We start from the raw sequence: 26,520 nt of genomic DNA on the forward strand, positions 1-26,520 counted from the left end.
TTACACAGTAAAGTAACCAAAACTACAGTTTTGGTATAAAAGCTGACATATACATCAGTAGAACAGAATAAAAAGCCCCCAAATAAACCCTTATACATTAATCAACTAATCTTCCACAAGATCTCTAAGAAGTCTCATCAATAAATGATGTTGGGAAAACTGGATAGTCACATAACAATGAAGTTGAACCTTTACAGCATACACAAAAATCAATTCGAAATGTGTTCAAGACTTAAATAACCTAAATTTTTGAAATTCTTAGAAGAAAATGTAGGTAATAACCTTGACATTCATCTTGGTAGTATTTTTTTTCCTTTTGGATGTGACATCAAAAAGCACAGGCAGCAAAAGTAAAAATAAACAAGTGGAAGCACATCAAACAAAAGCAGAAGGAATAATGAAGAAAATGAACAGCCAGCCTCCAGAACGGTTTAGAGTATTTGCAAACCGTACCTAATAAGGAGGTAATATCCAAAATATATAAGGAACTCATGTAACTCATTAGCAAGAAAGCAGATAATTGGAAAAATGGACAAAGGAATAGACTATTATCAAAAGAAGACATACAAATGGACAGCAGGTATATGAAAAGATGTTCAGTATTATTGATATCAGGAAAATGCAGATCAAATCCACAAGGAGATATCACCTTACAACTGTCAGAATGGCTCTCATCAAGACGAGACAACAAATGTCAGTGAAGATGTAGAGAGAAAGGAATCCTTGTACACTTGTGAATGTAAAATAGTACAGCTACTATAGAAAACAGTATAGACGTTTCCTCAAAAAATTAAAAATAGCACTACCATATGATCCAGCGATCCCAATTCTGCTGGATATATCCAAAGGAAAGCAAATCAGTATCGCAGAGACACCTGCATTCCAGTGTCATTTCCACACTGTTCACAAGAGCCAAGCTATATAAATAACCTAATCATCCTTTATTCACTCATTTGATGAATGAATAAAGAAATTACGGTGTATATATATGAAAGGAATATCCAGTTTTTTGAAAAAAAAAAAAAATTTGTTATTTGTGGCAGTGTTGATAAACTTGTAGGTCATTATGCTAAGTGAAGTAAGCCAAACACAAAAAGACAAGTACTACATGATACCACTTACATGTAGAATCTAAAAAAGTTGAACTTGTAAAGAGAATAGAATAGTGTTTGCCAGGGGCTGGAAGGTTGGAGAAATGGGAAAATATGTGTCAAAATGAACAACCTTTCAGTTATGAGATGAATGAGTTCCTGGGATTTGATGTGTAGCACGGCAGCCGTGTTGGTAATAATATAATATATACTTGAAATTTGCTAATAGAATGTTCTCACTCCCCCTACACACACACACAAATGATAACTGTGTGAAGTGATGGTTCAGCACACGCACAGACACGTGCAGCACACAGACACATGCACAGCACACATGCAGATACATAGAGCACACGCAGACACATGCACAGCACACGTGCAGACATGCAGATGCATGCACAGCACATATGAAGGCACGCAGACACATGCACAGCACACGTGCAGACACGCAGACGCATGCACAGCACACGTGCAGACATGCAGACGCATGCACAGCACACGTGCAGACACGCAGACGCATGCACAGCACACGTGAAGACACGCAGACGCATGCACAGCACACGTGCAGACACGCAGACGCATGCACGGCACACATGAAGACACGCAGATGCATGCATGGCACACATGACACGCAGACGCATGCACGGCACACACGCAGACACACAGACGCATGCACGGCACACATGCAGACACGCAGACGCATGCACAGCACATGAAGACACGCAGACGCATGCACAGCACACATGAAGACATGCAGACGCATGCACAACACACATGAAGACACGCAGATGCATGCACAGCACACATGCAGACACGCAGACACATGCACAGCACACGTGCAGACACAGACACATGCACAGCACACATGAAGACATGCAGACGCATGCACAGCACACATGAAGACACGCAGACACATGCACAGCACACGTGCAGATAAATAGAGCACACGCAGACACATGCACAAGCAGGGGCTTTTTGGGGCTTCTTCCCATCATGGCAACTGGATACCAAGGTAAGTGCCCCTCAAGCTAAAGAACCAGGCAGAAGCCATGTCACCTTTTATAACCTAGTAAGTCATGCTCTTCTGCCATATTCTGTCATAAGGTAGCCAGAAAGGCGTCTAGCTTCAGGTGGAGATGAAATAGACTTTCCTCTCAGTGGGAAAGGAGTGGGGTTCTGGAAGAGCATAGGAGACAGTATTGCTGTGACCATTTGTGGAAATGCTCTCCTGAACGGAGCATTCCGCCCCGCCCCCCGTAAAAACCATGAACTTCAGCTCTTGTGTCATCTACCCCACCACCATGCTTTCTGCTGCCCTTCAGATTCTCCAGATGTGGGCTCCTGGCTCAGTCTTCCCAGCATGACTCTTGGGATGATTTGCACAGCCTTGACTCAATAGTCCCTCCAGCAGCCTGATGTTGGTCCCTCGTGCTCCCTTTCTGTAGCCTTCGCCAGCCCTGCTGTGCACTCAGTGCTCACCGGCCTCAAGGAATTTGGCCCCAGCCCCCACCAGCCGCATGGTCTCCCAGGCCTCTCTGCTTAGCTTCCCATGCTTCCTGATCCCAGGCACAGGTGACAGCTCTGCTTGCTGTACATTCTGTACACACACTCCCTCTTTGAAGGGCAAGTACATTTTTATTGAGGAAATAAAATGACTTTTAGAAATGATGAAAGTACTACATTCCACAATTCACAGGAGGAGAGTGATGTCAGGGAAGATGTGGAGTAGGAGGGTGTGGGCATGCGTCTGTCCACCTGAACACAGACACGTGCCCAGCACATGCACAGACATGTGCAGTACCCACACATGCAGCACACATGGAGACGTGCACGGCACATGCATACATGCAGCACACACACAGATACACACACGGCACACAGTGACATGTGCAGCACATGCAGACACATGCACAACACATGCACAGACATGTGAAGCACACATGCAGCACATGCAGACACGTGCAGCAGACATGCGGCTCGCACCTTCAGGTGTGATGCTCCCCCAGGAGGAGCTGCAGCTTACTCACTCCTGTCCTGCCCACCCCCTGCACGCCCAGGCCCTCCCACTTAGGAAGCCATCAGGTACTGGCAGGAAGGACCAGCAGCCCCAGAAGATGCAGGTGCCAGGGAGGCTCACTTGGCTTATGATCCAGACAGTCCAGTCAACACCTGCCTCTTCTGTCACTGTTGGAGAGAATTGTAAGTCACGTGTTCTTCCTTAAGTGGAAAAAGGTGATTTCCTGTGCCAGTTTATTGTTCTAACGGTATTTGAATACTTGCAGACACACATTAGACTCCTTAAGCTCAGCAGCTCTTCCTTCATACAGCTTTCTGTCTAAGGCATCCTGTGTGTGGAAGGAAACTACAAAGCAGACAGTGTCACAACCTCAGCAGCTCCCTGTGGCCGTGCTCAGAGGAGGGCTTTGATGGGGTGGCATGGTCAGCCCCATGCAGGGGCAGCACTGGGGCATCAGGGCCTTGCAGGGAGCAAGGCTTGGCCATGGTGCCCGGACGGGGGCTGGGCTGACCCTGCCCAGAGGCTGCGCACCCTGCGGCTGGGGTGCGGGGCTGTCCTCACTTCGTCCCCTCACCACCCGGGCTGCGGCCTCGCCACTGCTTCCTTGAACTGGAGCGCTTGGGGCCTGGGTTTCAGAAGGGCTCCTGCCGGAGCCGTGCAGCAAAAGCCTCTGTGGAAGGTGCATGTGGAACCTGAGGGGCGGGGAGGCTGTGTCTGTCTCAGTTCAAGTGGGTATTTCTAAAGCACTCATCGTGGTGGCGTCCCTCAGTCGTGTCTATTCTTCATGACCCTGTGTAGCCCGCTAGGCTTCCCTGTCCATGGGATTCTCCAGGCAAGAAGACTGGAGCGGGTTGCCACTTCCTCTTCCAGGGGATCTTCCTGACCCCAGAATCCAACCACATCTCTTTACCTCCTGCATTGCAGGTGGATTCTTTCACTGCTGAGCCACCAGAGAAACCCAAAGTACTCATTATTTGGGTTTAATACATCTGATTTCAGGTTTCAGAACCCAAACTTGGTTATGTTCATTTTTCCCCCCATTCTTTGAATTTCTTGTTTAAAGCTCTTCCAGGCCTCTGTTGCTACTTAAGAAGAAAAATAAGTAGGAACCAATATTTCCTGGTTCACAAAAAGAAAAAAAAAGAAAACTGCAAAAGGAAAACAAAGGACATGTGAGGTGAGTCTGTGTTTTGTCTGTGATGCTGAAGCTTCAGCAGGCAACACACAGGTGGCCAGACATCCTCACCAGGTCTTCAGTGTCAGTGTGGCTTGGTGCCCAGTGGATTCCTCACCCGACCCATCCCGCTGGCTTGGGGATGAGCAGGCTCAAGGCCGTGCAGACTGTGATGTCAGACGAGGAACTGCATCCCTGGGAAAGCTGCAGCTCCATGTGGGCAGAGGGGACCCGGCCTGCCTGCCAGGTGTGTTCGGGGGCCCGGCAGTAACCTCCTCCTGTTTGATGCCAGCATGACCCACAGCTGAGCTGGCTGCCTCCCTGTTACTCTGGCAAAAGCTGACTCATGTTTTTTCTTCCATGGCTTCATCTCCCAAGCGTTCCAGGAGCCCTTTGGGAAGCATTAAGGGCTGGAGGCTGGCTCTGCAGGGTTGGTCCCATCACACGAAGGTGACGTAGCCTGCAGTTGGCACACGTTCCCTCACATGAGCCACCTGCACAGGAGGTCCTGTTAGAAAAGTGACTCTCAATCTGGTGACACTCCAGACGGTGAGTTGTGCCTTGTCCGCAGGACCCTCACTGTCCCCAGGGCCCAGGCCAGGCCAAGCAGCCTCCCCCTAAGCCTGCCTCCTGTGGAAACAGTCCTGGTCTGCAGGACATGTATAGTTCTCAGTGAAAAAGCAGATAGCGAAGACCAGCTTTATTAGAGGTTAGATGAAAAAGTTACCTTGAGCCTTCTCTGTTGGGCAAGTCATCTATTCTAAAAAGAAAGAGAAGCAGCCACCTCTGCAAACCAGATTAGGCTCCATGTCCATGGTTCCTGGAAAGCTGCTCTCCTGGAGATCTAGGTCACAGGCCCACCAGACACAGGGTGGTCACGAGGGGTCCACGTGCCGGTGCTGACTACCAACCTCCGCGGACAGCAGCTCAGAGCCCACCTCTGCCTAGAGATGGGAGCTGGAGGCAAGGGGGCGTGAGGGGAAGGGGTGGGCCCCAGGCTGCAGCCTCACACGCAGGCCCTGGTCTCCGCTAGATCCACTGAATTTAGTAAAACTCCCACTCCAGTGTTCTTGCCTGGAGAATCCCAGGGACAGAGAAGCCTAGTGGACTGCTGTCTGTGGGGTCGCACAGAGTTGGACACGACTGAAGCAACAGCAGCAGCAGCATAGTCCAGCAAGGTTTGATGCGCTATAGGCTTTCTCACTGGCTGTTGCTACAGTCTTGTCTTCTCAGCCTGTGTTCTTTGAGGCACATCCAGCACTGAGAGTGAAACACTGTCCAAGACCTGTTTCTTGGTTTGATTCATCCTGTCAGCCCTCTGTGTTAGCAGCTGACTGAAGTGTGTAAAATGGCATGAGATATACTCTCCTATTCTGATCTGTGTAGTTGTTAAAATACAGGAAGAGCAGATAATTTGATTAATTTAGGCCACCAATCTGTCTATTGAGTCAAGCCACAGCCCTTAACTTCAGATCCAAATGAAGATAAAAGCCTTTCCATTGTGAAGAGATATTGAGACAGTCTGAGCCACTGACCTGCGTCTGGTGTGACCCCAACCTTCCTGTCCCCAGAGCAGCGTGGTGACAGGTCACGTGTGCTCAGGCGAGGGGAGTGCACATTTGCCTCCCAAGAAGGGAATTCTTTAGAAGCTTTGGCGTTAGCCCCGAAACAAGCTGCCTCTGAGAAGACAGTGCTGAAGTGCTGAAGGGGCTGTGACTCGGCAGTATTTTTTACGTCCTAGAGGACAATCGCCAACTTAAGGTTACAGAATTTTATTTCATTCTGAAAAGTCTTCCCCAAAGAGTCATACCCTTTTTTCCCCCTCAGAAATCCTTTTCTTCTTTGCTCTTTTCTGATATTCTAGGTTTCAGCATACTTCCTTCTGAAAATTGGACCTTTCCAAATCTTAAGGCTGATTTAGAGTTGTTTTTATCCAGGCTGGTGTGTAGTGAGGTTCAGTCTTTGACTCTCATGAACGTGCTCATAGCACATTATAAAGAGCTGGCTGTCAGTATTTCTGAGCTTGTGTGGACAGGTGTCAGGAGAGTGGCCTTATGTTCGGATACTGAGAGCTTCCTCATTCACGGAGTAGCAGCTGTTGTCGTGGTGGGCTCCCAGGTTTGCTGGACTCCAGCAAGTGCATGGAGATCATGGAAAACATGCCTCTCATCCCCTTAGGGACAGTTCTTCTTGCTGGTCTTAGGCCCCTTTACATCTGGAAACTGTGGAGGACTCTCAGTTACTGTATTAGAAATTTTAAATGATAAAAAGTTTAAATGCGTATTTATTAATTCATTTAAAAGTAAAAATACACCAACTACACGAGGACATTTCTTATTCCCAGTGGAAGCCCTGCATTGCCCCAGAGTTAGAAGAGCAGCAGTTGCTCTTTTGCAGACGCACTCAGTGTCCGGGTTTAGGAAAGACAGCCACCTGTCTGCAGGAGTGCGCTGCTCTGTGAGGGGTGGGCCAGCCACAGGCTTGTGGTTCAAGGGCAGGTGGCCCTTGTGGCCTCTTCAGAGATGTGTGGACAGTCTTCCTGGAAACGACCCCAAACTCTGCAGGCGGGAGTTCTCTGAAGGCAGCTGCCGTGGAACCCAAACCCCCTCAGTGACCTCGGTGAGTGCGTGTGATAGCCGCCCGTCTGCCCTGCCCTCTGGGTGCGCAGGTGTGTGACCTGCTTGGTCATGTGGGAAACACGGCTCGCTGAGGCCTGCGGCTCTGAGCGCCAGCGCACTCCCTCACGAGAGACAGCGGCCACGTTGTCGGCAGCCCCATCAGAGGTCTCTTCTGTGTAGACAACCTCCGGCAGCTGTGGCTCTCACAAGGACTCTGAATTCTGATTTTTGCTTGAAGTCTCAAATTTCATCATTGGCAACAAAACTGTTTTTGTATTGCTTTCCTGAAATGACAACTTTAGCACCTCTAGAGATGAAATGTGGGAAGAGTTGTAGGGTATAAATTGTAACAAAAGGGCCAAAAGCTCATGCAGGGAAGCCTGGAGGAGGCTGGATGGAGGGGTCAGAGCCCCAGGGTGCAGGACCACGGGGTGGGGGGCGGGTGCCACGTGCGTGGTGCAGCTGTTCTGTGGGCAGACACGCTGACATGACACTTGTGTGGGAGACTCTGTCCCCTGGGTCCAGGTAAGACTTGACTCTCCTCCTGTCTGTGCAAAGCTGCTTCTTAGCCAGGTAGCCCAAGGGAAGGGAGTGTCCGACTTGGGGCTCAGGACATGTTCAGAGTAACTGGAACAGAGGAACGTGTGGTGTGTTCTGCTTCCAGGGCACCTTTGGGAAGGGTGGCTGCTGACACCTGCCCTTGGAGCCCTGACACTTGAGACCTGGGCTCCCCAGCTGTCTAGAGTTTCTCAGGAGAGCTGAATCTTAGAAACACTGTCTGAGAAGCAAAGGTGTCGGAGCCCCTTGAGGTGGGGCTGCTGGGGTCAGGTTTTATCTCCACTTGCCCTGCAGGTGCTGGGGCCACCAGGAGTTTCCAGGGGACTTGCCTCTGAGCCTGGCCTGGGCCGTGCATCCCCTCTGCACTCAAGGCTCGTCAGCCGCAGGGCAGACTTGTCAGGGCCTGTAGGAGTCGATGACTGCCAGGGGCCGTGTCCCCAGAGGCCATGTGCTGTCACGGGGCCGCTGTGTGGGGTTGGCTCTTTCCCTTCGGCCCTGACATGCCCACACTGCGTGAGTCCATTCTGTGGCCTGTGGTCAGACCCCCACGGCCTGACTTCTGTGGACAGAAAGCATCAGAACTGAGGGCAAGGGAGGAGCAAGCAGTTCACTGCGGAGGAGACAGAAGGCATCCTGAAACCTTGCCAGCAGCGACCTCAACCACAGGAGCCAAGGAAGGATGTGGGACGTGAACTCTGGTCTGTTCTCAGAAGGTGACTGTCCTGTGCCTCGGTTTCCTCTGTCTCATGGTCACGTCACGTTGGAGCAAATGCAGCCCAAGCTCAGGGACCTTTGATGGGCTGTGAAATGGGTCAGGTTACATGAGAGATCCAGGGCAACTGATTCAGAACCACCTCTGACTTCAGACTTTTATGCAGGTAAGTTTGTTGCTAAAAAAGCAGATCAACCATGACTGCCAGCCCTTAGATCCGTCTGGTTTTGCTGCCCTGCATGGGCCTCGCTTCTGCTTGGAGAGCTCACCCTCGGGCAGGTATTCTGTCTGGTTGTGGAGGGCCCTGCACCCCTCCACACGGGCCCCTCCCGCCCCAGTGTGGCCACACCAAGACTGCTTCCTCCCACATGCTGCTGAGTTCAAAGCATTTTATTTGCATCATTTTTACTAGGGATGAATATTAGTAAACTTTTGTGGGTTCTTTTTTTTTTTTTTGCAAAGCCTAATAACTATTTCGGAGAAGGCAATGGCACCCCACTCCAGTACTCTTGCCTGGAAAATCCCATGGAGGGAGGAGCCTGGTAGGCTGCAGTCCATGGGGTCGCAAAGAGTCGGACACGACTGAGCAACTTTCACTTTTCACTTTCATGGGTTGGAGAAGGAAATGGCAACCCACTCCAGTGTTCTTGCCTGGAGAATCCCAGGGACGAGGGAGCCTGGTGGGCTGCCGTCTATGGGGTTGCACAGAGTCAGACACGACTGAAGCGACTTAGCAGCAATAACTATTTAAAACAAACCAGTAAGAAAGCAACGCATGCTTTTTTTTTTTTTTCTTTTTTAATTTAAGTGTAGTTGATGTTTACAATGTTGTTAGTTTCTGGTGTACAGCAGAGTGACTTACATGTTTATATGCATTTGTTTTCACATTCTCCATTATGCTTTACCACAGGATATTGAATATAGTTCACTGTTCTATACAGTAGGGTCTTGCTGTTTATCATCCAGTATGTAGTAGCGTATAGCACGCTTCTAAAGTCAAGCTTTAGTGGATGTGATGGAGTTTGCTGAGATCACTGACACTGGCGTACTACAAGCACGCGTTGATGGGCTCTCCCTGACTGCCTGGTGGATGTTCAGCTCCCTCCTGCCTCCTGTCTCTTGTCTCTCTGTTTGAGTCTCCCTCTCTGCGGGGACCACACAAGCCTCCTCTTTACCTGGAATAAATGTTATCGTTTATTTTTCTAGCCGGTGGTGCTCAGGCCTTCTGATGGCTGCTCTTCCCCTGCCTCTGGCCCACGCAGGGTTCCAGTCCCGGTGGGTTCACCGTGGTGGCCAGGATGCCTGAGTTATGTCTGCTTTCTAAAACTTTTACTTCAGTCACAGAATGTCTCTCAGTGATGGTCGTTTCCAATTCAGTATCATCTGCACAAATTTTACCTGAAGCTTAGCTCTAGGAACCCTGAGAGTGGTCACTTGTTCATTGACTCACAATGCCTGCCACTGTAGGAGATGTGGGTTTGATCCCTGGAGAAGGAAATGGCAGCCCGCTCCAGTGTTCTTGCTGGGAGAATCCCATGGACAAGGGACCTGACAGGCTGCAGTCCGTGGGGTCACAGGGTCAGACTTAAACAGCAACAGATGAGCAACTACTGTGTGCCCCGTGCAGGGGCTGCTGGAGACGCGACCCAGGGCAGGTGACGTGTGACGCTGCCGGGCTTGGTGACAGTGTGACTGCTACCCGGCTTGGTGGAGAGGGGCCCCCGGGGGCTGTCCGGGAGGACGTGCCCCATAACCCTAGACGCGACCCAGGCCAGGTGACAGTGTGACCGCTGCCGGGCCAGGTGACAGTGTGACCGCTGCTGGGCTTCATGCAGGGGGCCCCGGGGGCTGTCCAGGAGGACGTGCCCCATAACCCTAGACGCGACCCAGGCCAGGTGACAGTGTGACCGCTGCCCGGCTTGGTGACAGTGTGACTGCTGCCGGGCCAGGTGACGTGTGATCGCTGCCCAGCTTGGTGACAGTGTGACCGCTGCTGGGCTTGGTGGAGGAGGCCCCGGGGGCTGTCCGGGAGGACGTGCCCCATAACCCTAAGCCCTGGGGCCCACATGGCCATCCCAGCTTCACCTCTGCCTCAGGTGGCCCAAGGCATCTCCAGAGTCTGGGTGTGGCCAGTGCACCCTGAAGGAAGGGCAATTGCTGTAACACTGTTGGTCATCAGCAGCCATTCTGAGGCCCCTTCTCCCTGGCACAGGGGTATTCTATAGGCCAGGGTGGAGGCTGATACTTAAACCTCCCAGAAAGGAAGTTTAATGACCAAATGCAGTGAATGTTTCCAAACAGCAGGAGACACAGAATCTCAGGGTCACACACTAGCTAGTGGCCAAGTGGCTGACCACGTGCTTCCCAACCTTGAGTTTAAAACGTCCCCACAAGGACCTGTCTCTGCCCCATCACTGCCCTGGAAATGCTTCAAAAGGTGTTTAATCCATCCCCCCACCCCATCCCGAAGGGAAGTGCGTTGCTCCTGTAAAGGTCGCAGGAACCAGCCTGGGAGGGGCAGGACTATTAACGAGGCTCTGGGCCCTGGCCGTCCTGCGGCCGGCTCTGCTAACTGAGGCCCAACTGCACACACGGCGCTAATCCCCGTGACGGGGAGCAGAGGAGGAAACGTCCGGTTACCGAGGGGCGCCCCCCCAGCCTCCATCTGTGCCGTGGCCGGGCTTGCGGAGCATATGTTGCCTGTTGCTCACTGACCATCTGCTCGAGCTGCCGAAGTGTCCCTGTTACCATGACGACAGAGGCCTTGATTGGCGGTGGCAACACAAACACTCCCGGCTCAGGTTTCACTTTTATCTGTGCTCTGGAATGGGGCTGGGAGGGGTCAGGCTGCCTCCTGGCCTTCGGCCCCCTCCCTCAGTGCTCCCCCCGCCTCTGGCCTGCCCCACCCCCCACCCCCTATCCCCTGCGGAGCAGCTACGGTTGGGAGTTAACGAACCTGAGAGCTGGATGGCGGCGAGTTTCTGTTCCCCTGGCACCTGGCAGGTGACTCCAGGGTGGACGTTCCCCAGATTTCAGGCCGTTGTCTGAGGGTGCGTCTCTGCCCGCAGGGAGAGCGCCAGCTGCCGGGACACTGCCCCTCGGCCAGGGAATGTCTGCCACCCGTGCAGTTGGGGGAGCTGGTTTAATGGAACAAATGAGTGGGCTTTGTCAGCCATTAGCAGGACCACTTCATAGACCCTGTCGTGGGGGCCACGTCCTGCCAGGGGAGGTTCCCTGGGGGCACAGCTGCGGTGCTTCCGAGAGAGTTGGTGCTTTCAGGTGGGACTGAGACCCTGCTGAAGGGAGTGCGGGGGTCCCAGCCCCCACAGGAGGCTCGGCCCTCCTCTACCCAGGTGTCAGTGCTGGGACGAGAGCCCCCAGTGGGAAGGAGGGGTCTGAGGCAAAACCAGACCTCTGTCAAGTCCCCCAAACTGGGTTCCTTTCCTGGTGAGCGTTGTGCCAGAAGAGAAGGAAGGATTTCTTACTTGCAGCAACTCAGGAGAACACCAGGGACCCTTCCCAAAGCAGCAGAATCGGGGAGCTTTAAGCTAAGTGCCCATGTACCTTTGTGATGCGGCTGGAGCAGAGGAGAGTCCAGCACAGCACTGGGACGAAGGTGGACAGAGGCCGGGCTTCAGCCGACTGGAGTCGGGAGGGTCAGCATCATCCCTCAGTGCTCCAGGCTGGGGCCTCAGTCTCTGCAGAGCAGTTCAAAGCCTGCATCAGGTTGTCCCTTACATCTCGCAGGAGGAATGGACTGTTTTATCGCTGGACTGTTGCTTCTTGGCTGCTTTCCCTTCATTCCTACGTTCCCCACCGTCATGAAGATCATTAAATACTGAGACCTGTTTGAAGGCAGGCACTGTGTCCAGGCTCAGATCACAAAAGATTTGGGCCAAAAATGGCTTCTTATCTGAGAAAGCCATGCCTGGTTCTTTCTCCTGGGATCCCTGCCTTTTCTGCTTGTGCGTGCATGTGTGCGTGCTAAGTCACTTCAGTCATGTCTGACTTTTAGTGACCCCATGGACTGTAGCCCACCAGGCTCCTCTGCTTCTCCAGGCAAGAATATGGAGTGGATTGCCATTTACTTCTCCAGGGAATCCTCCCGACCCATGGATTGAACCCGCATCTCCCATCTGCCTGCATTAGCAAGAGGGTTCTTTACCAGCAGTGCCACCTGGGAAGCCCCCCCGTCTGCCTACAGTTACTTTAATTTTTGAGCCCTTAGAACTGAGGAACACCGAGTCAATTGTTTTTCCCCCTGGCTCTCTTCAGGGACCAGCTCTGGCCTCCAGCTGCTCGTGTCCTCAGGGCGAGCATGTGTGGCCAAGGTGTTGCCACCAGCCCTGCCCAGACCTGCACGTGGAGCCCACCCCCCAGGCTTATCAGAAAAGGGCAGAGCGTGGCAGCCCCTCCCTCATATTCTCTGTGTTGGTGGAACCACTCAGAGCCAGGACCAGGCAGAAGGGCCGCACAAGGTCCACGCTGGGATTTCTGGGGCCCTTCCGTGCTTTGTGTGGCCGGATCTGGTGTGGGCAGGAGTGGATGCCCAGGCAAGACCTGGGGCGTCTCGTGAGTCACTGGGAAGTCAGGGCCCCCGAGAGAGTCCACACGGGCTAAGGAGAAGCCGCCTGTGGGATGAGTGGTCTCATGGCCGGCCTCATCCCCGAGCCCCTCCCGAGGCGCCTGCCCAGCACCGAGCCCTGGGCTGCCTTGTGTGCACCGGTAGCTGGGGGCAGGGCCCCAGAGTTGCACAGAATCTGCTGTAAAGGTTCACTTGTGGCTCTAGGACGTGGCATCCTCTGAGACCCAGGGGCTTGGTGTCACTGCGAGGTCTCAGTACCCGGTCGCTTCATCAGCCTGGCCTCCCCATCACACTGCCCAGGGCTCACTGGCCACGCTCTGACCCGGCCCCCAGCTGCCTCCCTTCAGCCTCCGGTCACCCGACTTCCCCGAAGCCTGCAGCAACTACCCAGTGTGTGACAGCAGGCAAGTCCTGCCGCTTTCTGGACACAGGAAAGCAGGTGCTTGGCTGCTTATAAATTACGTTTTCTTGGCCATTCACCATTGCAGCTTGAGAGCATAGTGTTATTTAAAAAAAAATTAAAACCTGGCCTTCAGCTTCCAAATTAACTAACAAGTATTACTAGATACCAAATGGCCTTATGAGCAAGTCAAACGTGGTATTTTACCAAAAGCAAAACTGCTATTTAGACTTTATTATCTCACCTGCTTTTAAAAATAGAAGTTTCTTTGTCATAGCTTGTATACCTTCTAATGTCTAAAAGCTGCACGTAGAAGACCCACTTCCAGATCACTTGGGTACAGGGTGGGAAAGGCTAACTCCCACCGTGCCGCTTGCCCGTGGGTTCCAACTGTGTTTAAGCCGTCGCAGACATAGGAAGAAAGCAGACAGCATTGACACCAAGAGATCGACAAAAGGAAGGCTGTCAACTAATCTAATGCATAAGTAGCAGTGTGAAAATCCTAAATAAATAATCAGAGAACAGAATCCAGCAGTGTGTTAAGAGGATCATATACTAGTGAGTACTAAGCATTTTTTCCCAATGAAGTAGGAATGGGTCAATACTAGGCCTGTAGATATAAATCGCCATTTAGTGGAGCAAAAGATAAAAATAGTCTCTGTAGATGCTGACAAACGAATGAAATTCACATACACTCTGCTTTTAAAATGCTCCTAATAAAATAGAGGTTGATGAGTATGCCTTTAGTGTCATCAATGCTGTCTCAGCCTGAAAGCTCGCACCCTGGGGACCCTGGAAACAGCACCCCCCCCCCCCCCCCCAATATCAGAAAGAAGATATTGTTTCTGATATCACACTGTTCTGGCCAGCTCGTGCAGTTTAGTCAAAAGACAGAAACAAAGTACCACAATGGGAAAGGATGAGATAAAGTGATTTCTTATATATTATTTCATTGTATATTTGGAAAACCATAGAGAAGCAGCTGGGGAAAAAATGTACAAAATAAAAGAGAATTTGACAAAGTAATTAGTTAGCAGCCTTCCTGTTTGGAAACCACTAGGAGCTATGATAGGAAAAAAAAAAAAAAAGGTTGCTTTTATCACAGCATCAAAAAAAAAAAAAAGATAAACTATCTGATGCTGTGGTTAGGAAGAGATGAGAAGCAGGGACAGAGGGAGCAGCGCCTGTGCGCGAGGGCGAGAGCACATGTCGTGGAGAGGCCAGTTGCAAGTTAATCTGTACACGTCGTGCACTCCCAACTGAAGTGTTGACTCTTTTTAACTAGACAGGTTAAATATAAATTTGTATGAAAAAATAGAAGTAGGCAAGACCTAAAATAAAATAATGATGGGATTAGCCCCATCCGATGTTAAAACACATTACAAAGTTACATCTTAAACTTCTGTTACTGGCAAATGGATAATTAGGAAGTCCAGAAAACAGATCCAAATACATGTAATTTATGATAAAAGTGTTTGAATCATTGGGCAACATGATTTTCCTGTACTGATGTCATGTGGGCAAACATCATGGAAAACTAAAAAGTTAGGTCTGTACCTCATCAAAGTAAATTCCAGAAAGATCAACAGTCTAAATGCAAAAGAGAAACAGACATGTACAGAAAGAAACCACAGGAGGATTTTTTTCTGTTGACATATGGAAGGCCTCCCCTTCATGGATCACAGCCTTGTGGCAAAGGGGCTTATCTAACTCAATGAAACTCTGAGCCTGCCTTGCAGGGCCACTCAAGACAGATAGGTCCTAGTGAAGAGTTCTGACAAAACGTGATCCACTGGAGGAGGAAATGGCAGCGCACTCCAGGGTTCTTGCCTTGAGAACCCTGTGCACAATATGAAAAGGCAAAAAGGCATGAGACTGGGAGATGAGCCCCCTGGGTTGGGAAGGGTCCAGTATGCTACTGGGGAAGAGCAGAGGGCACTTATTAACAGCTCCAGAAAGAATGAAGTGGCTGGACCAAAATGGAAAGAATGCTTAGTTTTGGATGTGTCTGGTGGTGAAAGGAAAGTCTGTTTCTGTAAAGAACAATATTGAATAGGAACCTGGAATGTTAGGTGCATGAATCAAGGTAAATTGGATGTGATGAAGCAGAAGATGGCAGAGAAGGAAATGGCAAACCACTCCAGTATTCTTGCCTAGAGAATCCCATGGACAGAGGAGCCTGGCGGACTGCTGTCTGTAGGGTCGCACAGAGTCGGACACGACTGAAGCAACTTAGCATGCATGCATGCATTGGAGAAGGAAATGGCAACCCACTCCAGTATTCTTGCCTGAAGAATCCCAGGGACAGAGGAGCCTGGTGGGCTGCTGTCTATGGGGTTGCACAGAGTTGGACACGACTGAAGTGACTTAGCAGCAGCAAGCAGAAGATGGCCAGACTGAACATTGACATTTTAGGAATCAGTGAACTAAATGGACGGGAATGGGCAGATTTAATTCAGATACCATTATATCTACTACTGTGGATAAGAATTCCTTAGAAGAAATGGAGTAGACCTCATAGTCAACAAAAGAGTCTGAAATGCAGTACTCAGGTGCAATCTCAAAAACAACAGAATGGTCCTCTCAGACAATTTCCAGGGCAAACCATTCAACATCACAGTAATCCAAGTCTATGCCCCAATTGCTGATGCTAAAGAATGTGAAATTGAATGGTTCTATGAAGACCTATAACACCTAGAATTGACGCACACACAAAGATGCCCCTTTCATCATAAGGGATTGAAATACAAAAATAGGAAGTTAGGAGATACCCCCCAAAACAGGCAAGTTTGACCTTGGCGTGCAAAATAAAGCAAGGCAAAGGCTAACAGAGTTTTGTCAAGAGAACATGCTAGTCATAGCAAACACCCTTTTCCAAACTCAAGAGACAACTCTACACATGATGTCACTAGATGGTCAACACTGAGATCAGATTTATTATGTTCTTTGCAGCTGAAGATGGAGAAGCTCTATACAATTAGCAAAAACAAGACTGGGAGCTGACTGTGGTTCAGATCATGAGCTCCTTATTGCAAAATTCAGGCTTAAATTGAAGAACATAGGGAAAACCACTAGACCATTCAGATATGATTAAATCAAATCCCTAGTGATTATACCAGGGCTTCCCTGGTGGCTCAGATAGTAAAGCATCTGCCTGCAATGCAGGAGACCTGGATTCAATCCCTGGGTCAGGAAGATCCCCTGGAGAAGGAAATGGCAATCCACTCTAGTACTCTTGCCTGGGAAATTCCATGGATGGAGGAGCCTGGTAGGCTACAGCCCATGGGGTTGCAAAGAGTCAGACATGACTGATCAACTTTCCTTTCCTTTCTAATGATTATACAGTGGAGGTGATTAATCAATTTAAGGCATTAGATCTGGAAGACAAGAGTGCCTGAAGAACTATGGGTGGAGGTTGATAACACTGTATAGGAGGTGGTGACCAAAATCATCCCAAAGAAAAGAAATGCCAGAAGACAAAGTGGTTGTCTGAGGAAGCTTTACAAATAGCTGAGAAAAGAAGAGAAGTGAAAGGCAAGGGAGAAAGGGAAAGATATGCTCAACTGAATGCAGAGTTCCAAAAACAGGAAGGAAAGGTAAGAAAGCCTTCTTAAGGGTACAATGAAAAGGAATAGAGGAAAACAATAGAATGGGAAAGACTAGAGATCTGTTCAAGAAAATTGGAGATATCAAGGGAGCATTTCATGCAAAGATGGGCATGATAAAGGACAGAAATGGTATGGACCTAACAGAAATAGAAGATATTAAGAAGAGGTGGCAAGAATATACAGAACTATACAAAAAAGGTCTTACTGACATGGTGACCATGATGGTGTGATCACTCACCTAGAGTCAGACATCCTGGAGTGTGAAGTCAAGTGGGCCTTAGGAAACATCACTGTGAACAAAGCTAGTGGAGGTAATAGAATTCCAGCTGAGCTATTTCAAATCCTAAAAGATGATGCTGTTAAAGTGGTGCACTCAGTATGTCATCAAATTTAGAAAACTCAGCAGTAGCCATAGGACTGGAAAAAGTCAGTTTTCATTCCAATCCCAAAGAAGGGCAATGCCAAGGAATGCTCCAGCTACTATACAATTGTACTCATTCCACATGCTAGCAAGGTTATGCTCAAAACCCTTCAAGCTAGGTTTCAGCAGTACATGAACTGAGAACTTCCAGATGTACAAACTGGACTTTGAAGAGGCAGAGGAAACCAGAGATTGAATTGCCAACATCAGTTGGATCATAGAAAAGCAAGGGAATTTCAGGAAAATGTTTATTTCTTCACTGACTACACTAAAGCCTTTGACAGTGTGAGCACAACAAACTGGAAAATTCTTAAAGAGCTGGGAATACCAGACCACCTTACCTGCCTCCTGAGAAACCTGTATGCAGGTCAAGAAGCAACAGTTAGAACTGGCCATGGAACAATGGACTGGTTCATATTTGGGAAAGGAGTACGACAAGGCTGTACTTGTCACTCTGTTCATCACCCTGCTTATTTAACTTCTATGCAGAGTACATCATATGAAATCCCAGGCTGGATGAATCCCAAACTTAAGACTGCCAGGAGAAATATCAGCAACCTCTTGTATGCAAATGATAACACCCTAATGTCAGAGAGTGAAGAGGAAATCAAGACCCTCTTGATGAGGGTGAAAGAGGAGAGTGAAAAAACTGACTTGAAACTCAATATTCAAAAAGCTAAGATTGTGGCATCAGGTCCCCTCACTTCACGGCAAAGAGAAGGGGGATAGTAGAAGCAGTAATATATTTTCTTTTCTTGGGCTCCGAAATCACTGCAGATGATGACTGCAACCATGAAATGAAAAAGACACTTGCTCCTTGGAAGAAAAGCTTTGACAAGCCTAGACAGAATATTAAAAAGCAGAGACGTCACTTTGCCAACAAAGATCTATATAGTCAAAGCTATGGTTTTTCCAGTAGTCAAATATGGATGTGGGATTTGGACCATAAAGAAGGCTGAGCACCAAAGAATTGATGCTTTTGAACTGTGGTGTTGGACAAGACTCTTGAGAATCCCTTGGACTGCAAGATTAAACCAGTCAGTCCTAAAGAAAATCAATCCTGAATATTCATTGGAAGGACTGAAGCTGAAGTGCCAATACTTTGGCCATGTGACGTGAAGAGCTGACTCATTGGAAAAGACCCTGATGCTGGGAAAGATTGAAGGCAAATGCAACAGAGGATGAGATGGTTGGATAGCATCACCTACTCAATAGACATGAATTTGAGCAAACTCTGGGAAATAGTGGAGGACAGAGGAGCCTGGCATGCTGCAGTCCATGTAGTCGCAAAGAATTGGACACCACTTAGCAACTGAACAACAGTGGAAGGCCTAAATATAACACAAAACCCAAAAGCCATAATGTTAGGGGAAAAAATACTATGTAAGGATAAAAAAAGATGCTGCATTAATCAAAATCATCACCATAAGCCAAGCAGAAGATAATGGTAAGCTGTAAAAGTAGGTCAATAAGGAAAAGGAGGCAAAGAGGTCACCTGAGGTGGAGATGTGTGTTGCCCTTAAACACATGAGAAAATGCCCAGCTTTTCTCATAAAACTTCCTGAGTGACCATATTCCCCTTGGTCATGCTAAGGGCAGGGGGCTCGCCTGTACCTTTGGCACCAATGCAAAATCCATCCCTTCTGATGGAAGAAAATTTGGTCGTGTCCTTCAGAATCCTACTTCTGTGGGTGTGTCCACAGGTTCAGCCACACAGAGTGGCTGCTTTGGCTGTGCTGCCCATGGGGCCACCCTCACTCACAGATACGGGTGCGGTCACCTGCCCACCAAACAGTCCTGCCGAGTGGATCACGGAGTCCAGCGTCGTGGCCACCAGAGTCTGCACCTGAGACTCAGATCCGTGGATACAGGTGTGAGGGGCTGGCTTGGGGCGGCTGTGACCCCAGAATGCTCAGTGGTTCTGTGAGCCCCCGTCATGGGCCCAGAGCCTCTGGTCATAGGCCATCCGGGAGGGCCTTTCCCTCCAGAGACCCTGCACCTCACATCGGCCCCCTCACTGTCCTGGAGACCTGACCTGGGCCCGGGGCAGTCTGGGCTCAGGGGGCCCCATCCACAGGGGCTGAGCCAGCTGGGTGGTCACTGAGAACGGTCACGGGTGTGTCCATGTCTCCTCCTCATTTATGTCGTAGGCAGCCCGGTGGCTGGCTGGCTGTGTGTGTATGCTCCCACGGCCCTGGCACAGAGCAGTACCTGCAGCAGCCCCTGAGAAATGCTGCATTATTTTCTAAGAAAAACCACACACAATATGACATGCAAAATGTCACCACCAGTAATGGAATCTCCTCTCTCTCTACTGCTATACTGTCCCCTGGCTGCCTGCAGCTGGGAGCTGTTGGAGTCGACCTTGGGGCCTGACATAGGAGGTGGGGGTATCCTGCCCATAAACAGAGGTGGTCCCCAAGCCAGTTGGCCAGGGCCTCTTAAGAGAAGGGCTGAAGAGGAAAGGTGTGGGAGAAAGAGACCAGCCCCTAGAAATGTCACTTGGGTTCACAGTGGCTTCCCTGGCCCCATGGGGACAATATTGCAGTGCCTGTGCCCACGAGTCCCCTCAATGTGCCCTGAAGAGGGGCAGACGCTGGTGTCATAGCCAGACTGGGAGGAGGACTCAGGGATAAGGAGCTGGGGTAGTTACCTCCCCCGTGCCCCACATTCTTACAGGAATGGAGTCAGGAATCAGCCTGGGAGCTACTATCAAAACAGCAAGAGATAGCGAGTGTTGGAGAGGGTGTGGAGAGAAGGGAGCCTCCTGCACTGTTGGTGAGAATGTGAATTGGCACAACTACTGTGGAAAACAGTATGAAAGTTCCTCAGGAAACTAAGAACAGAGCTACCATATATTCTAGAAATTCTGGTCCTGGGCATTTGTCTGAAGAAAACAGAAACAGTAATTAAAAAATTTATATGTACCCCTGTGTTCATCACAGCTCTATTTTGGTAGAGCTCTATTTCTGTCTTTATAGACAAGACATGGAAGCAACCTAAGTGTCCATCAATAGATGAGTGGATAAAGATGGCATGGCATGCACATAAGGTGGAATAATATCACGCAGCCATAAACAGAAAGAAACTTGCCATTTGTGACTTGGATGGACGGTGAAATATGCTGTGAGACAAGTCGGAGGGGAAAGACCTATTGTGTAATTTCACTCCTGTGGAATCTGAAAAGTAAACAAAACAAAAACAAGCTCATAGGTTCTCATCTGTATCATGACGGTACTTGAGATGGTGAGCACGCCGTAGTGTGTACAGATGTCAAATTATATTGCTCTGTAGGCGAAACTTGTATTAAAAGCAAAACCAAGATCAGCCAGGGGGCTGCCTTTGCAGGCAACGTGCTCACAGAGGGAGCTGAGGGTAGACAGCGGTGTCCGTGCTGCAGAGGACCCTCAGCAGGCCTCTGGGGACAAGGCTGCAGGGCAGGAGGGAAGGGGCCCTCGCCACTGTGCATGCTTTCTTTTTAAACTGCAAGAGGCGAGCAGATGTTCTCCGATGGCTTTGCTTATAGGCCCAAAGTTGTCACCAGGGCCCAAAGCCTGTGCGTGTTTGTCACCAGCACAGGTCTGCACAGAGGGGCCAGCAGGAGCCTAAAGCCGCCACCCCACCCGGCACAGCAGGGCTGGCCACCAAGCGGGGCTGGCCCTCCACAGCCTGTCCCCGATGCTCCCACGTGTGGTCCCTCCTGAAGCAGAGGGCTGGATCGAATGAGCTTTTGAGGTTCCTTCCCTCACAAGCCCCTAAAGTCTGTGCCCTGGAGCCAGAGAAAGGTTCAAAACAGGAGGCAGCTCTGGGGATGAAGGTGTCAAACGGAAGCTTCAGCCTTCTCCCCCCTCCCGCTGTGAGGGCCAACACCGGGGCTGGGCTGCTCTCGGCTTCTGGGGCTGCTCCGCCGCACCTCTGAGAACTAAGCCATCAACAGCAGGCTGAGAAGTGAGGCGGCCCCATCTCAGTGCACAAATGACCCTAAAGAGGGTCAGATCAGAGGAGCCACCTCCAGACGGGAATTCACAGCTGCCTGGGGCTGGCCCCGTGGCAGGGAGGCAGCACCGAAAAGGTGCATGAGTTCGAGCGTTCAAAAGTGGCCTCCAGGAGCCACTCCAGGATGAGATGAAAGGGGCCTTCCTGCACAGAAGGTTTTTGTGGGGTCTGCCCTGCAGCGGGCCTGCCTCACAGGTGCTCGGCTTGAGGCTTCTAATCCTTTTCACACACTGTGCCCCCTGGCCACCCTCCCCAGCCAGGCAAGAGGGCTGACTGATGAGACTGCCAGAAGGAGCCAGGACTTGAAGGATAAAGAGAGAGAGGAGGACACATTGGGAGGGAGAGCTGTGGATGCCCCGGCTGCATGGATGTGTGAAAACTTAATCTAGTAGCTGGAGTGGATGCACCTGGACTTGTTTATGTGGCCAGGCTTCCTGAATGTTTCCCATTCAGTTGGGAAACCAAGAACTGGCCAAGGAGTGTGTCGCTGCAGCCCTGGAGACATGAACACAGTCACTCAAAACCGCCTCTCAGTGCCCAGAGCGTGGGGCTGGGGGTGCCTCTTCCTGTAGGGCAACTGCCCTCTTAGGATCACTTGCACACACTCAGTGCTCAATAAATGTTCTTTGAATGCACGATTTGATGCTTGACCTTCCTGGGGATTAGCCTCTGTCATGGAATAGTAATTTACCAGAAACTCCCCAAATGATGTGTGTTAGTTTTTTCTGCTCATTTCCATCACTCTTTTGCAGTGTCACCTGAGTAGCTGGGTTCTTTGCCCCCACAGATGTTCGAGCAGTTTTCCCAGAACCAGCAAACAGCAGGCAACTGTAGTTCACCTGAGCCCTGTGGCCCAAATCCTGCAAAAATACTGTTTCAGAAAGAACTTGATTTTTGTCTATGAGAAGTGTCTCAACATTGGCTGCTACACACCATGAACTAGTGAGATAGTTGTCAACAAAAACACCCTTCCTAGAACAGACAATTTTCTATTCAAAATTTGCCAACCTGAAAAATACCTACACAAGATTACTTGTTTCTGACACTTTTTCTAAAGCCTGACTCACAGCTACACCGTTTACAATTGATCTTTGTTTGTCAAAGGCGGTCTTAGTGATTTGAAGGCCAAGTGGACAGACTTCCAAACAAGCCCTCCTTTAGCCGTGGACAGAGCGACTGTGCATCTGTGCCATTCCCTCAGGGCCCCCGCCTGCATCCCGGGCCGGGTCCCCCTCCAGACAGGCCACAGGCCGCACGCTCTCACCTCTGCTCCGGGGAGGCAGCTTTGCTCTGGCCGGTGCTCACTAGCTGTTCCTCTGACTCAGGAACAGAACTGACGCACGTTGGCTGGCAGCCTGCACCCCGGCCCTCGGCTGCTTCTCAGCAGAGGTACCAGCCAACAGTGGGCACCAGACACTGCTGCCCCTCCACCCCAAGTGAGACCACCCCTCAGCAAGCAGCTGTCGGTGTTGGCTGGCCAGATTCCAACAGGTGTTCTGTACAGGTTCAAAGCTCCCTGTCCTGTTACTGGTTCCCAGTGCTACCTGATTCCCTCTTCCTTCTTCTGTGAGAACCTGGTTATGAGTAGAAACTTGGATCTGAAGGTGCGTCTTCTGTCCTTCCCTCCCATCCAGGAGGACCGCAGACTGCGTGAGTGGGCCGGAGCCCGTGGGGCCAAGGCCCCCTCCTGCCAGTGGAGGTTAGTCCGAGCTGCCCAACTGGACACCAGGGTTCCTTGGTGATTCAGGCCAAGATTGGGCAGGGGCTCAGGGATTCCCTTCACGGCCCACCAGGCAGGAGAAAGGACTGAGACAAGGGGTCGGGTGACCCCAGAGGCCCTCGTCCCTGATGTTCTACCACCTTCTTGGGCTCGTGATCCCACTCGCACTCCGGCCCTTCCTGGGGCAGGGGCGAGGGGAGGGCAGAGGAGTGCACCAGGCTTGGCGTGAGCTGGCGCTGGCTGTGTGCTCTTGGACAAACTCCTTAGCCTTTCTGCCCCTTGGAGCCCTCTTCCAACACGGGGACATGGCTCCTCTCTCAGGGAGCCCCTGCCAGTGCCACGGCTGACACCCCAGCTCTCACCCTGGGGTTCACCTCGCACCCGCACCCCCAGCCACGTCCCCACCTCTCTTCACTGTCTGCACCGTATTTCTGTAAGGGTTCATGGGCTCCACAGATGTGCTGAAGTTCTTTAAAGAGACCCTGATAAACTATGAATCCCCTCAGTTTCCTCATTTTAAAAAGCTGAATGGTACATTCAGCAACCTTTGCTACAAACATTACCATGGAATCAAATGGAAAGGTATGTGAAAGTCCTTGAACGGATTAAACAGGACATAGACTTTAGTAATGGTAACGACACACTCACCATGGCGACTCGCTCAGTGTGGCACTTCCTATATTAAATAATTTGCCACAAGTGCTCATAACTCAGAGAACTCTTTGTCTTGGTTTTTCAAAACGTGGTAGGGGAATGACCTTTATTTGACAACCTGAGGGAAAGAAAAGTAGATAATTGACTCTGGTGTTTTTCTTTTACCTTTTAATTGTTTTAGGTTATTCATTTTGTCGTGTTTTGTTTTTCTTTTCTTCTCTCAAGTGACCATGGCTGAATATGCACTGTGATCTTCAGTAATGGGAGCTGCGGGCAAGTTTCAGGGATGTCAATGCCTCTCTCATCTCCCCAGCCAGCCAGGCCCGCCCGGGGTGCAGCTGTCCTGCTGGTCAGTGACCAGTTGCTGGGGCAGCAAAAAAGGAAGAGGACCATTTGCTCTGGCCTCTCATCCCACTCAGAAACATCAGAGGAGGCTGCGTGGTGATCCGGCAAGGTGAGGCGTTCCAGGCGACCCCAGAGAGTGAGGAAGGGAAGTCGGGACTCGCAGACTCACCCCCACCCACCCTGCTGGCAGGTGAGGCCTCACTGCTCAGCCCTGAACTTCAGCTGAAGTTTGAAACACAGTCAGTGCTGCATCGGAAGAAAGGCTGAATGAGAGCTTGCCTTGGCCACCTGGCGGGGTGTGTCCCAGGGATGCGCTTGGAAGAGATGACCCCGGCACTCAGGAAACCATGGGGAGGGAGGTCTCCCTCCCCATGAGTCTGCTTGACAGACTCAGCAAAGCGTGGGGCGTCTACACCCCCTTGGTGTGGTACTGTAGTCAGTTCCTCCCCAGTGAAAGGTCCTCCCAAGTCCCACTGGAAAAGTCAGTGAGTCCTACACAAGTCACGCCCGTTTGGCCTTTGAGTTTACCATGTCTTTTGCATTCACAGGAGCCCTGTGGCAGAGCCCTGGATCTGTGAGCCCAAGCATGGTTCTCCACAAGATGTGGTTTGTCTTTTCACAGAGGGTGGCACTGGTGTGGCTGGAGCTGTACACAGCCCATGATGGCCCAGGACCCAGGGGGGTGTTGCATCCTGGTTGAACCAGATGCAGAAGAGGGCTCCTCATCAGGGGCCTTCTGGAGACCCCAACAGCATCTCCCAGTCCCTGGGAAATTCCAAGACTCCTGTTCAGGGGGCCTGGTGCCATGGTGAACTGGCAGACACTGCTTCCCAAGTGAGTAGACTGAGATCTGAGAAGCTGGCCCTTTGACGAAAATGACACGGCTAACAAGTGGTGGGTTACAGTTCCAAGCCATCATCCAAACCCAGGTCTGTGTTCAAGTGTGCACACACCATGCATGTGCTCATGGCTGAGGGCAGCTCAAAAGGCTGCCCAGGCACGAAGACCTTCACGTAGGCACAGTGACCACAGAGCGAGTGTCCAGGGTCAGATTTGGGATTTCTGGTCCCATCGTGCAGACTCTGCTGCTGTCACTTAGCAGAGGAGCCCTGAGTCCCAGAGTCACTCTTCTTTGTTTAAAGAACAGGGAGGGTGGGGCCTGGAGAGCCCTGGAGGCAGGCCTTGTCCAGAAGCCCAGAACTACCAGCGCCCTCTCCTGAGGTCTGTGTGCCCGCTGTCATGTGATGCTCCTGGATTCTAACCCTGAAGCCGGGCATGGCTGGGCCACTGCTGGAAGCAGAAGCACCAGCTGTCTCACCAGGCCCGTCCTGAAGCGGGAGGTAGGGGCTGTTCTGGAAACGCAGCTTGGAGCCTGCTCTCTGCTTGTGTCTACTATTCTGGAAGTACCATCCCCTGAGTTAAGTCTTCTTCTTAAGCTGGCTCAAATAGATCCAGGTATCTGTAGCTGAACTCCGGCACAAAAATTCCCAAACTCCCTCGGTTGGGAAAAAGAAATGCAAAAAGGCAAAGTGGTTGTCTGAGAAAAGAAGAGAATCTAAAGGCAAAGGAGAAAAGGAAATATATACCTATTTAAATGCAGAGTTCCAAAGAGTAGCAAGGAGAGATGTGAAAGCCTTCCTCAGTGATCAATGCAAAAAAATAGAGGAAAACAATATAATGGGAAAGACCAGAGATCTCATCAAGAAAATTAGAGATACCAAGGGAACATTTCATGCAAAGATGGGCACAATAAAGGACAGAAATGGTATGTATCTAACAGAAGATATTAATAAGAAGTGGCAAGAATACACAGAAGAACTATACAAAAAGATCTGTATGACCCAGATAACCACGACGATGTGATCACTCATCTACAGCCAGACATCCTGGAATGTGAAGTCAAGTGGGCCTTAGGAAGCATCACTACAAACAAAGCTAGTGGAGGTGGTGGAATTCCAGTTGAGCTATTTCAGGTCCTAAAAGATGATGCTGTTAAAGTGCTGTGCTTAAAATGCCAGCGAATTTGGAAAACTCAGCAGTGGCCACAGGACTGGAAAAGGTCAGTTTCCATTCCAATCCCAAAGAAAGGCAATGCCAAAGAGTGTTCAAACTATCGCACAAATGCACTCATCTCACATGCTAGCAAAGTAATGCTTAAAATTCCTTAAAATTCTCCAAACCAGGCTTCAATAGTACGTAAATTGTGAATATCCAGATGTTCAAGCTGGGTTTAGAAAAGGCAGAAGAACCAGAGATCAAATTGCCAATATCCATTGGATCATATAAACAGCAAGAGAGTTCCAGAAAAACATCTACTTCTGCTTTATTGAGTACACCAAAAGCCTTTGACTGTGTGGAACACAACAAACTGTGGAAAATTCTTCAAGAGATGAGAATACCAGACCACCTGACCTGACTCCTGAGAAATCTGTGTGCAGGTCAAGAAGCAACAGTTAGAACTGAATGTGGAACAACAGACTGGTTCCAAATAGGAAAAGGAGGACATCAAGGCTGTATATTGTCACCCTGCATATTTAACTTATATTCAGAGTTCTTCATGCAAAATGCTGGGCTGATGAAACACAAGCTGGAATCAAGATTGCCTGGAGAAATATCCATAA

At 50.2% G+C, this 26,520-nt stretch overlaps 1 protein-coding gene across 1 annotated transcript in view; it reads left to right on the forward strand.

Moving 5' to 3' along the window:
• Positions 1-25,478, forward strand: part of FAM120B (family with sequence similarity 120B) — a 97,340-nt gene extending 71,862 nt beyond the window's left edge. Inside the window, exon 8 of the mRNA XM_027552121.1 lies at positions 23,780-25,478. Within this exon, the coding sequence (XP_027407922.1) occupies positions 23,780-23,805 (26 nt within the window). The 3' untranslated portion in view covers positions 23,806-25,478. The remainder of the gene's footprint in view (positions 1-23,779) is intronic.
• The last annotated feature ends 1,042 nt before the right edge of the window (positions 25,479-26,520 follow it).

The sequence above is a fragment of the Bos indicus x Bos taurus genome, chromosome 9, assembly GCF_003369695.1.
Source record: "Bos indicus x Bos taurus breed Angus x Brahman F1 hybrid chromosome 9, Bos_hybrid_MaternalHap_v2.0, whole genome shotgun sequence".
Taxonomy (NCBI): domain Eukaryota; kingdom Metazoa; phylum Chordata; class Mammalia; order Artiodactyla; family Bovidae; genus Bos; species Bos indicus x Bos taurus.